Below are 12,387 nucleotides of genomic sequence, written 5' to 3'. Positions count from 1 at the left end.
GACCACCAGTCCAATACACCTCGAGATCTTCCGTCATTACTAAGTAGGCGCCACAATCCTTGCATGATCTACGCTTCTTTAGGAGCATAGTGTTTCATCTGATTGTCGCTCGCCTGCCGCAATAATTCACATAAACCATCTTTGCTGGAATATGTTAGACCGCGTGCAGCAAAATCATTCTCCAGACACCCTTCAAAAGGCCTAGGAGAGTCGCTACATGGTTTCTGGGGCTATCTCAGATAAGGCGACAGAAAATTCCAGTCTCTCTACTCAGCTGCATTGACAAATGGCCATCTGGAAGCTCTCTCTGCTGACCATATAACCCTTAGATTATGCTATCATCGTAGAACTCAGTTCCATGCTGCCCGTATTCGCGTTACATTTGGCCTATTGGCATCTTATTGATATAAAACATATGAAAATTGAGATTCTGCATTGAACATTGTACTTCAGGACTAGGAAAGATATGCCATCATGTGCATGAATTCGGGAACGTCTTGTTGGTTACTAAGTGAAACGAGACAGCGTGAGAGGATAGGACATGACAATACACGTAAGAGAGCTGATGAAGGAGACCGTAACGCGAGACACAATAGTATATCAAAGATACAAGCATCTGCGTCTAATATACTACCGTTGCGCAAGATTCTACGAGGGTGTTAGTCCATAGTGGCACTCGTTTGTGGTTCCCAGACATATATATTTTGGCTGGGTCCATTGCGCCTGCTACTGAGTAGTATGAATGGTACTACTACTCCAACACAACCTTATCCAAATAGACCCTAAAAGGTGCTTAAGATGAAATTTTCCGACAGTATAGTTCAATTCAATATGACTAAACAGTTTCCAGTGACTAGTCACTACTGTCTATAGTATCATTATCTATATATGAGGATGTCCCTCACTACAAATGTCACGGGCTATCATTACTAATCAATCCACCGATGATCGATGAAACGAGTCAGTTGAAACGCTCGTGCTTAACTAGCGCATTTATTTTTCTGGCCTAATGCATAAATTATATCAGAATGGTTTATACTAAGGGGCCTCACTATCATACCTCTATATATGCCGATAGTTCTGATCATGGGACGACCATACAATGCGAAAATTCAAAGGGCTTTGCCAGGTAATTGGCCAGGATCCAGTGCTATAGAATGTCTGTTATGGTGGGTTCTAGATGCTAGAGGCTAGTCCACTGAGTTTGCACACGGACATGACGAGAGGGGAGAAATTGTAGTCAGGCAAAGTGTATCAAACCAATAGAGAGTTAACTCAAGTATCATTACATGTTTATCTGTAGAATTAGATAGCAGTGGTCGTAGAAATATCAACCGCAGAAAATTTGCAGAGACACGGCTATAGATAACTGATGTGGTGTATTGCATGGAAGAGTCAGGACAGAAAGGGATATTCTGGGGTGAGTAACTCCGTCCTGATGCTCTAGGTGTCTTCACTGGGTATATCAAACAAGGGTATAATGATTACAGCTTCGCTTTCCGCTCCTTCTTCAACGCTTCGCGGACCGGTTCGATGAAGTTAGCCAACATCTTCTTATCCGCACCGGCATACACATTCGGTGGCGACACATTCCACGGCGGGATGACTCTACGACCGTCCGGGCCAGAGCTGGTAATCTCCACCACTGAACCGCCAGAGTATTTGCCCTGCTGGATAAGCTCGAGCATGTACTCTGCCACTTCTTCTGCCGGGACGTGTTTCACTCGGTCATAGGATAGATGCTTGCGGACACCGGGGACGGAGTCCCACAGAGGCGTGGGGACAACGCTGGTTGACGTTAGCGCATGCTCTAGGTAAATCGGAGACTCGAAGGATAAAAGGGGATGAAATACCCTGGACAGATGGAGGTGACTTTCACGCCCTCCAATAGGTCAAGCATGGTCATTGACTTGACGAAGCCCCAGATAGCATGCTTGGATGCGCAGTACAGGGGGCTCCGGATCGAAGCATTTATTCCCGCGATAGAGGAGACCAGACATACGACACCCTTCTTGTCCTTACCCAGGAGAGCTCGGATGGCCAGTCGAGTAAGCTTAATAGGGTGGTTGACATTGATGTCGATACACGCGTAGTCGGTCGTTTCCGAATCTTCCCAGAAACTGGACCATGACTGATTGTGAATTCCGTGAGCGAGGAGATCGTGAAATATTTGATGAACCGAGAGATACTTGGTTAGGAAGAAACACGTACGGGTTCAAAGATGGCAGCTGATGCGACATAGACGTCGGGTACATCGTTCCATTTGTCTTGCGAGAGCTGGATGAGGGCTTGCAACTCGGCCCAGTTACGAACGTCACAGCGCTGGAAAATAACGGCGTCGGAGCTGTCGACAAACTGTTGGGCTTCGGGAATGAGGCGCAGATCGGCAATGATGATTCGGGCGCCTTTGGCGGCGGCCTGGCGGCAGAGCTGCAATCCGATCCCTGAGTGGTGCGTTAGTGTGATGTGGAGAAGGGGTGAAGTGAGGGTCAAATTGAGGCCTCACCGGATCCTCCTCCCGTCACCAGGACGATTTTGTTGTCGACGGGAAAGTCACCGAACATGGTGCCGTAAGATAAGTTTAAATCAAAGATGAGGTTGAGGTCAATCTGACAGAGGGGAACCCAGGAATTAATACGGGATCAGCCTGGCCTCGGCAGGGAGTGAGCTGACTGACTCGCACGCGGACGATGCTCCACGCCTTGCCCGCTTAGCGCGATCGAGTACCGAACTCTGCCAAGACGATCCTCCTCCGAGCTGAACTTGTTGACTAGGTTGGGAAAAGTGCGGTCGCAGCCATTGTGAGTGCAGACTTTTTAAGTGGGACAGATTTCGTCATAAGAATCGGTAGAGAATTTCCAAATTCTGCAGGTTTATAGACGGGTCGTGGCTGGAAATGACCCCCGAAATGTCGGTATAATCCTCGGCAAAATTGAACAGCCCGTACCAATCACTGGGGGCGCTAATATCACCAGTGGGATATGGCGAGTGCGCCGATTGACAAGGTGCGTCGAGCGTGTGTCCCTCTGGGTTCATATTGAGAGCAGGAAAAGCATCTGGGGTGGCAGGGACATAATCGCGGGCTTCGGTCTTTGGGGGCGGAGCAGTGGCATCCACCGGTCGCAGAGTACGGGCAGTGCTATCATCCAAGCATCGGAAGAACAGGTTTAATACCCAGTTCTCCAAGTCCCAGGATTTTTGCAGCTCCTGTAGGCTCAGGAGACAGAGTCTGGCTCGGTGTTCCGCCAGTTTACGGCCTGTCCCAGATGAGCGACGGAACTCGATTGTGTGAATGCAGAGGGCTGAGAACGCGTGGGTGATTCTACATGGTCAGCTTGATACCTGTATAGATTATCGACGGAGACTTACAGATGTGGAGGTCCATGTTGGACCAGATTATGCGAGAGCATATCCTCCAACACTCGTGTGCTTTTGGTCGCGGCATCCAAGGCTATCTGGCCTTGGCTGTCCAAGATACCATCCGGTGGATTAAGAAATGACGGTCGGTAAAGCAGAACATAGAGATTTCTAGATATTGGCCAGTCAGGGGAGCCAATTCGAGTCAAATGAATGTGGCTTACTGGTATGTCATTTGTAAGAGTCCCGCTAGGAACCTGGCTCGCGGAGTTGTGGCGTTTTCGAGCTTCAGCTCAGGAGGCATATCGGATTCCCAATCCACCAGCTGCTTATGCAACACCGCTCGTGACGTGCCGCTGGATGAGGAAGACACCGGCGAATAATGGGTCGATACAATAGAACGCACTGAACGGTAAGCAAAGATTCAAAGTTGGGAGGTTCGGACATACATAATCTGGCCAACTTGGCCAACTCGGCCGGATAACGAAGATCTTCAATACACTGCACACCGAAAAGACCTTGTCCTCCCGCTTCCTCTTCCCGGATATCATCTGGCTCAAGCATGGCGACATCGCAGTCTTCGTCCCGAATGCGCGGCGGCAGCCCAAGTGCTGCGGCGCTTTGCTGGTCTCGGGCCTGGCAACGGTTAGTATTAACACCAATTTTATGGAGGAAGACATACGTAGAGCGACCACCAGATTCGCTTCCATGGCCCTGCTTCTCGACCGGAACCAAAAGAAAACTTAGACCTGATTGATTAGCAGGTGACATGGTGCAATAGAAAAACACATACATCAAATGCATGCCGCGCTTTTGAGCCAAGTCAATGGCAATGCCTAACCAGAATCGAATGTCCCGCTCTTCAGAAGGACCTCCACGCCAGAAGCTCAACAGAAACAACGATTGGATCTTGACCGTCTTGTTAGACTCCCATTCCGCATCATAAATCGCCTTTGCTCGGCTGTAGAAAAGGAACTTCGCCCAGTAGCGAACGGGGAACTCCGTCTGGGCAAACGCCTCGTCCGTGCAAAGGCTTACGCCAATGAACAGCATAGCCTGGAGGAGCAGGGGAGACAAGATCCCTTGCGCATAGCCCTCATACACAGCAGCGTGATCAAGGATCGGGAAACAGGGATGAAACCAGTCAAAGTACGCCCGCAGAAGAATGGCACATGTCTCCGGGGGGGGGTACGAAAAGGCCCCGTCAGCTCTAAGCTGGTCTTCCTTCTTGACTTTGTGTGCACGAAAAGCCTCATCTCGGGTATTGAAAGCGTTGAGCTTCTCTGGAATGGGATAGTGAAAGCGAGTCATGTGCCGTTCACCACTCCCCTTCTCAGGCGATCGGCGCCCTTCGTCAATGACTACAGTGAGTGGACTGGATTCGCCAAAGAACACCGTCTGGTGGGCACTGGCAGCATCCCCTGACATCGGATGAACATGTGGCTCTCTTCCTTCGTCTTTACCACCCGATGGTGACGTTGAGGAATGACTTCTTCCTTCCCCCGATGATGTCGGTAATTGGACCGAGTTGCCGTCCGTTTGTGACATAGCATGTTGCCGGGCAGTTTTCTTACGGGGATACCTATGCCCTGAATCAGTCTACGTCCCACGGCCACAATGAGAATAAGGAAAGCATACTTTCCTCGCTTCGAAACGCCTATCTCACAGGGCACATTCAACGAGAGACAATTCTGACATGGGCGCATCTGTAGCACATTGCAGCGGATTCGCCGCCGGTTGCAGTGGAGACAAGCCTGTTTGGCTCTGGTTCTCACCTGACGGTGACCAGAGGCCTCCTGACTGGACATGATTCTGAAGTTAGTTAGTTCCAACTACTATTGAAGGAGAGATCGTCCGCAGTGGAGTTCAGAGGTGACCAGGGAACAATGCAAGTAGCCGTCGTCGAGGATAAAAGCGGCTTTATGCTACCTCGGTCTTGGCGAGGATGTCGGCCTTTTTGCCTGCTTTCCCGATCCACCTGCTTCGGCGAGGGGGATATGATGCCGATATTCACAAACAAGTCGAACCTGCCACAGTGAGAAATTTCAAGGATTCGTAGCAGTAGCTTGTTTCGGAAAGAGATTGAGTGCAAATTTCAGGATGCGACCCACTAGCTTTACGTCTGATCAGTATGCAGTCTACGTACCTCTAGCCTTTGAGTGACAACACCAGCCAGTCCACCGTATTAACAAGGGGTAAAGAGTTCCAACACTCATGAGGATGTACATAGTCTAACGTATCTATCACTATTTCTCCGTACCCTCGTCGAGCCCCAACTCAGCCAGAATCGCCTTGTTATGCTCACCCACTTCGGGGACCGCATCCATGCGCGCCCCATAAGTATCCGCATCACCCAGGGTCATTCCAGGAGGCAACAGGGCCGGCACAGTCCCCGCTGGAGTCTCAACATCAGTCCATCGCTGCCGGGCTTTCAGCTGCGGGTGGTTCCAGACGCCTTGCATGTCATTGACGCTGGCATTCGCAATCGCCGCTTCATCCAGTCGAGCAATGACCTGCTCCGCAGAAAGCGACGAGAAGACGTCGCAGATGATCTTCTTCAGCTCATCTCTGTTCTGCGACCGCAGCGAGTTATTCACAAACCGCTCATCCGTAGCCAAATCAGCTTGTCCCAATACGATGTCACAGAACTTGGCCCACTCGCGCTCATTCTGAATCCCTAACATCACCGTCCCATCACCCGTCTCAAACGGCCCATACGGATATATAGCCGCATGCGAAGCACCAGCAGGTGTCGGACCCGGGGCATTCTCATAGCTATAGTACATGGGGAACCCCATCCACTCAACCATACTCTCCAACATCGAGATATCAATATTGCACCCTTGCTTCGCGGGATCCCTCTCCCGCTGATACAACGCCGCCAGGATATTCGAGTAGGCATAGCTAGCGGCGGAAATATCAGCGATGGAAATGCCCACCTTAGCCGGCTCTTTCCCTGTCCCCGTGACGGAGAGCATTCCGGCTTCGCTCTGGATCAACAGATCATAGGCCTTCTTATCGCGGTACGGTCCGTCAGGACCATACCCCGAGATATTGCACACGATCAACGAAGGATGAGCGGCTTTGAGATCCGCGTAGGATAATCCTAGCCGGGCACTGGCGCCCGGGGCGAGGTTCTGGACGAGGACATCAGCGCGGCTGAGCAGGCGCATTAGCACGCTGTGATCGGACGGCTTCTTGAGGTCCAAGGCGAGACTCTCTTTGGACCGGTCGGTCCAGACGAAGTGGGAGGCTAAGCCATTAACGCGGGTGTCGTAGTTGCGCGCGAAGTCCCCGACACCGGGACGTTCGACTTTGATGACTCGGGCTCCCAGGTCGGCTAATTGGCGGGTACAGAAGGGTGCGGCTATGGCTTGTTCCAGACTGACCACCGTGATGCCGGCCAGAGGACCTGCTTTTTTCGCGGTGTTTGTGGAAGCATGCCGGATGCTTGAGAGGCTATGGCATGCCGCGCGGACAATGGGACGAGTAGTAGGCATGGTGATGGTTGTGAGATCAATTGGGATTTTCTTGGTGGGGATAACCCCGACTTTTTGAGGGCATCCCCGATCGGAGAACATCGCCGACCGTGGGGGCGCGGCTTTTCTGGGGTCGGCTATATGCCCCGGGCCTGGCCTCGGTTCATCATTAGGATTAATGAGTGACTGTCGACTATAAAATGGATACGGTCATCCTGATGATGCTCAAGAAGAGGGTATAGTATTATGTGCAATAGGGGAACCTTGTTATTTGCTAGAACTAGATGTTCCCTCAGACTTGTTACAGTCTTTCCATCGTGTCTCAGACAACCGCTGTCGCAAACTTGCTATCATGTCCACATCACCATTAGGGAGCACGGTTTAATCTCACCATGTTCTGACTTTGCTACGTCTTTTTATAAGTCTGCTCAGCTAGGTATAGCGCTGGCGGGATAACCACCGAATTCTCTATTCCACGGTTGATCTGCCACTTGTTTAGTTATCCCTCTCGCCCGGTCGCATTCCAAAGATCATACATTCAGAAAGCCCGATCTTGGCGGGGATATGGAAAGATTGATGGAGATTCGTTTACCGCACTACTAAGGAGCAGTGGAAAGGAAGGTTGCTGGAAACGCAGCTTGTCCTCAAGCACGTGGCTGTCACAAGACTTGAGCAATGATCACCTATACAACCTGCGCAGCTGGAACTCACAAGTCCTAGGCAGCTACATCTACCATGCAAGTCAACAAGGATGCTCCCTGCCAAATTTAGCCACGGGGCTGTTCGGTTGAACACCTGCTTGGATACCGCCTGTGATGATCTCGGACGATGTTCACACCAACGCAAGCACTAAGAAGTCTTTTAGCCGGATATGTTTTCCTACTACTGCACCTTAATGCGAGCAAATGCCGGGGGATCTTCGTAATGTGCATGTCTGCTGACTGTCCCCTTTACCAAAAGAACTCAAACATCCTCAAAGAGACCAAAGCCTGGCATCATATGTAGACGGGGCTGTCAAGCTTTACATCTGTTGCTGAAGTAGCTCGGTCCAACGGACTAGCTGTCCCATCCGACGGATGAATAATGGCTGTCCGTCGGGGAGGATGGCATCGTCCAGGGAACTCACTTGACGATCATCGGGAAAGCATCTGACCCTTCTGCCATCTGATTGGCGGGGGTAAGTTGCTGTTCACGTCATCAATTTTGCGACGGGGGATAACCCGATGAATGAGACGTGCCTTTTCATGTCGGTGTGGCAGCTGCAAGCAGACATTTCGGATACATCCGAAATTCTCCGACAAGAAACCTCCAAGCGATGACCTGAGAAAAGTTGACGCCCAAGTCGATCCTCGATCCGCAAATATCCAGTGTGCACAGAAGGTGACATTCGATCAGCCTGGAGACTAACCGCTGAGGGAATATTAGTTATGATATTATCATTATAATCTGCTGTCATTCTTGATCAAGTGTCGCATGCACACGTCCCAATGTTGGGCACGTCTTGCAGTAGTCCATGGAGTTCATTGCTCTTTACTTGGATCCGGCAGTTGGCATCAGAGTTTACAGCACTGTGGGTACCATGTGGGCCGCATCATCCCAATAATGGGTTCGAGAGTCTTCTGGCCAGGGTTCCCTGGTGTGGCTTGCTCACAGCCGCTTTGTGGGCTTTAGCTGGTCGCGAACGGAGAAGGTAAGACCACTGCTCTTCAGCTGAATACCCAGCCCTAGATAGGCTCCACGTCCGATTAATTTACACAGATCATATACTCTTCTGAACAAAGACTTGCAAAGTTATATGGGTCCGATCGCACTTGCCTTTGCAATGACACGGCCAATTTCATGCCCAATTCGACAAATGTTCGCATAATTAGCGCGAGTTTGATGAGCAAGATCCTTGTCGCGTGGGCCCCATCGGACATAACGAGAGCCGAAGGCCCGAGACGAAGCTTCTCATCGAAACCCAGATACTTATCTTAGCGCCCGCATTTATTCGGTCGGACTTAGCCAGTCGTAGACCGAATCACTGTCCGGGACCCTGTGGAGGCTTTTTCCCCCAGAATTTGTAATTCGCCTCATGCATCCCTAAATCATCAAGCAGAGCTGTGAACATATATTAGAACAATTCTGGCCTGGGATTTCTGGGCTAGACAAACATGTCCGAGCCTAAGAACCAGCCGGTAGAAGACCCAGCCATTCCGCCCGAAGAAGGGGTCAAGGGTTGGCTGACCGTGGCTGGAGGCTTTTGCGCCCTATTCTCCTCCTTTGGGTTCCTAAATGCGTATGTATCGACGGGCTAAAACTGTCCCCTATACTCCGTACTGAATCTTATCACAGTATCGGTGTTTTTCAAACAACATACCAGCAGACGTCACTCAAAGACTACGACGCGTCCGACATATCATGGATTTTCGCCGTGCAGCTGGCCCTCATGTGGGCACCGGGACCACTATGGGGTCGCATAAATGACACTTACGGCCCGATCCCGGTCCTCTGGCCATGCAGCATTCTCTGCGTGCTGGGTCTCTGTATGACCAGCTTGGCTCACGAGTATTATCAGATCTTCCTTGCCCAGGGTCTCTGCTTCGGCATCGGCGCAGGTGGTGTTTTCACTTCGGCCATGATTTGCGTCGGCCAATGGTTTGTTCGTCGCAGAGGTCTTGCAACTGGCATTGCTGTATCTGGAAGTTCACTTGGGGGTGTTATCTTTCCGATCTTTCTGGACCGAGTCATCAACGACATTGGCTTCTATGGTGCCGTTCGGTATACCGCGCTATTCGTCGGAATCATGTTGGCAGTAGCCTGCCTACTGATCCGCAGCCGTCTTCCGCGTAAGGAGTGGAACGGTAAAGCAGCGTGGATCGACCTGACTCTGCTGAAGGATACCGCATTTGGGTTGTACACCGCTGGTGCATTCTTCATTATGTTCGTCAATATTCCGATCGATGACCCTGCTTATTGACTGACAGTGACAGGTGGGGACTCTGGGCTCCGTTCGATTATCTTTCCAGCATGGCGGAGAACGCGGGATTTTCATCGACTCTTGCTCTCTATCTCATTTCCATTATCAAGTGAGGCTGCGCGATGCTTTCTTTCCCATACCTCAGTGCTAACTTCGGGAAATATAGTGGTGCCTCTATATTCGGGCGTCTTATCCCTCCTCAGTTGGCAGATGTATTTGGTCACTTCAACGTCCTGACACTTTGCTGCTTCGGCACCGGCGTGTCAATGCTCTGTCTATGGCTTCCTTTCAATTACCACCCTTCTCATGCAGGTATCATCGTGTTCTCGGCGGTCTATGGATTTGTCAGTGGCGCTGTTGTCTCTCTCATGATGCCATGTGTTGCCAAAGTGGGGGATCTGCAGACCCTAGGTCAGCGATTCGGAACATTCCAGCTGATCATGTCAGTGAGGTGAGTTTCAGGTTTCTCAAGCAAATTCAGTTTCCTGCTTGCTAACTTGGGCAGCTGTCTTACCGGATTGCCGATCATGGGTGCCATTCTCGAAAAGCAGAACTACACGGATTATTCGGGCTTGCAACTTTTTGGTGCTTGCTGTGGGATATTAGGGTCGGTTTTAATTGGAGCAGCGACGTTCTTGCTCAGGAAACTGCGGAATACGAGCAAAATGTGAGTTGGGTTAGTGACGGCCGGGCTAGCCGGGAAAAAGAAAAAAAGACTCGACACTGGGATAGAATAATGGATCTAGCCTAGATACGACTTGAACGACTGATACATATAATAGATGGCATATAATAAACTGGAGCTTGGCACTTACTTAAAGACGTGAATCGGGGAGTGTCAAGGGGTTCGTAATCCCCCAATTGTACCCAAGGGATGATATGTAGCAGCGACCAGTGACCAAAGGAGGATTAGCACCCATGTTTTTCTTCCTTCTTTTCTGAGTTGGATAAGAACGGCTGGACAGCAGGTAGATGTGACAGAAAAGCTAGTGATCCTTATCCAATTCCTTATCAGTGGTGTCCTCGGGCGAGCTCCCAACGCCCCCATCTTTGATGCGACAACGCCGAACCAAGACCCCACTTACCAGCGCTGCGCTGTTATAAAGGCACTGTGATGATCAGAGCTCCTCTGAGCCACCTCAACAACTTGTTTCACAAACCCTATCACGATGTGGCGATTACTTGGCTGGTCTTCCAACACCCCAGAGAAAAGCTCTCCACCTCGGAGCCTTCCGGCATCATGGTATCGCTCTGACGCCATGTATCAGCTGGAGCGGCGAGCCATCTTCTCCAAGCGATGGATGTTACTCACACATTCCAGTCGACTTACCAAGCCTGGCAACTTTCTTTCCTTTACCATCTCTAACTTTTCCTTCTTCCTGACTCGAGACCGCGAGGGCAACATCAACGGATTCCACAACATTTGTCGACATCGCGCATACCCAGTTGTCCAAGCTCGGTCCGGAACTAGCTCTATCCTCAGCTGCAAGTATCACGGCTGGTCCTACGGATTAAAGGGCAACCTGTCAAAGGCACCTCGCTTCGAAACCGTATCAAGCTTTGACAAAAGTCAACATGGACTCCTCCCAATCCATGTGCATATCGACAAAGCGGGCTTCGTCTGGGTGAATCTAGAGGCTGGCGACCCGGAGGTCAAGTGGGACGACGACTTCCAAAAGATCGATGAGCAGCCGCGGATGCAGGATTTTGACTTCGATGGGGAATATGCCTTTGACCATTACTGGGAAATGGACGTGGAGGCGAACTGGAAGCTTCTGATCGAGAACTACAATGAATGTTATCACTGCGCGACCTCACATCCCCTGATTAATGGAGTGTCAGATCTTCCTCGGTACCGGGTCGAGCCCAAGGCGAGGTATATGGAGCATCATATCTTCAACAAGGACGATATTGATGCGCAGTTCCGGAGGTCAATCACATACTTTTACCCAACCACATCGGTCACAGTCACGTAAGTTTGTACCCGAAAGGGAAGGGGTCGATGATCTATTAACACGATAGCAGGGATAAATTCTTCTACATTCAACGCATGATCCCTGTTAGCGCGACGACCAGCAAGATCGAAAACGAAGTATATCGACACAGAGATGCAACGGATGAGGAGTTTGCCAATATTAATGCGTTTTACCGACAAGTCCTGGATGAAGACAAAGATCTCTGTGTTGGAGCACAGGAAAATTTGAGCGCGGGTGTGTTCACGAACGGCGAGCTTCACCCGGACAAGGAGAGGGTATGTATGAGACACTGATAGAAGAGACGTGAGATCGGGCAGAACTGACTGTGGGCAGGGGCCCATCCATTTTCAAGGAGATGTGAAGACAATGGTCATGGAACACCGGCGAAAAGAAGAGGCCCAAGGCGGGGAGGAGATTTGGCCCGCTGTTCCCAAGATGACTGGGGAGATGAGGACGGGGAAGCTGGCAGAGGAGGAGAGGTTCTGTTCTCAGCTGGAAGCGGCGAGCTGCATGGCCAGACCAGAATTAGCTTGGTAGTGGTTTAACTGAATATGGAGTAATGAACGATAAAGCATTCGGAGCATTGCGTATCGAAAGACATTTGCATGAAACAGCC

General features: G+C 50.6%; 5 protein-coding genes across 5 annotated transcripts; 2 read left to right on the top strand and 3 right to left on the bottom strand.

The window, feature by feature from the left end:
• Positions 1 to 1,484: 1,484 nt before the first annotated feature.
• AKAW2_12060S (uncharacterized protein) lies at positions 1,485 to 2,564 on the bottom strand (the record flags this gene model as incomplete). The annotated part of the gene is made up of 4 exons (XM_041684614.1): positions 1,485 to 1,788; positions 1,854 to 2,131; positions 2,212 to 2,444; positions 2,507 to 2,564. The coding sequence occupies 4 exons, from the start codon at positions 2,562 to 2,564 to the stop codon at positions 1,485 to 1,487; spliced, it is 873 nt and encodes a 290-aa protein (XP_041538780.1).
• A 271-nt stretch (positions 2,565 to 2,835) lies between these two features.
• AKAW2_12059S (fungal specific transcription factor domain-containing protein) lies at positions 2,836 to 5,063 on the bottom strand (the record flags this gene model as incomplete). The annotated part of the gene is made up of 7 exons (XM_041684612.1): positions 2,836 to 3,322; positions 3,370 to 3,528; positions 3,582 to 3,762; positions 3,807 to 3,993; positions 4,040 to 4,106; positions 4,151 to 4,939; positions 4,996 to 5,063. 7 exons carry the CDS (start codon positions 5,061 to 5,063, stop codon positions 2,836 to 2,838), a joined length of 1,938 nt encoding a protein of 645 aa, XP_041538779.1.
• Positions 5,064 to 5,603: 540 nt separating this feature from the next.
• Positions 5,604 to 6,938, bottom strand: AKAW2_12058S (CaiB/BaiF CoA transferase family protein; the record flags this gene model as incomplete). Its single annotated transcript, XM_041684611.1, has 1 exon — positions 5,604 to 6,938. One exon carries the CDS (start codon positions 6,936 to 6,938, stop codon positions 5,604 to 5,606), a length of 1,335 nt encoding a protein of 444 aa, XP_041538778.1.
• A 2,051-nt stretch (positions 6,939 to 8,989) lies between these two features.
• On the top strand, positions 8,990 to 10,466 carry AKAW2_12057A (MCT family MFS transporter; the record flags this gene model as incomplete). The annotated part of the gene is made up of 5 exons (XM_041684610.1): positions 8,990 to 9,114; positions 9,171 to 9,758; positions 9,809 to 9,904; positions 9,962 to 10,246; positions 10,301 to 10,466. The coding sequence occupies 5 exons, from the start codon at positions 8,990 to 8,992 to the stop codon at positions 10,464 to 10,466; spliced, it is 1,260 nt and encodes a 419-aa protein (XP_041538777.1).
• Positions 10,467 to 10,964: 498 nt separating this feature from the next.
• Positions 10,965 to 12,308, top strand: AKAW2_12056A (aromatic ring-hydroxylating oxygenase subunit alpha; the record flags this gene model as incomplete). Its single annotated transcript, XM_041684609.1, has 3 exons — positions 10,965 to 11,767; positions 11,821 to 12,046; positions 12,105 to 12,308. The coding sequence occupies 3 exons, from the start codon at positions 10,965 to 10,967 to the stop codon at positions 12,306 to 12,308; spliced, it is 1,233 nt and encodes a 410-aa protein (XP_041538776.1).
• Positions 12,309 to 12,387: the final 79 nt, after the last annotated feature.

This window comes from Aspergillus luchuensis, chromosome 1 (genome assembly GCF_016861625.1).
Source record: "Aspergillus luchuensis IFO 4308 DNA, chromosome 1, nearly complete sequence".
NCBI lineage: Eukaryota > Fungi > Ascomycota > Eurotiomycetes > Eurotiales > Aspergillaceae > Aspergillus > Aspergillus luchuensis.
Note: the sequence above shows the minus strand (reverse complement) of the source record. Positions and strands in the feature narration are given on the sequence as shown.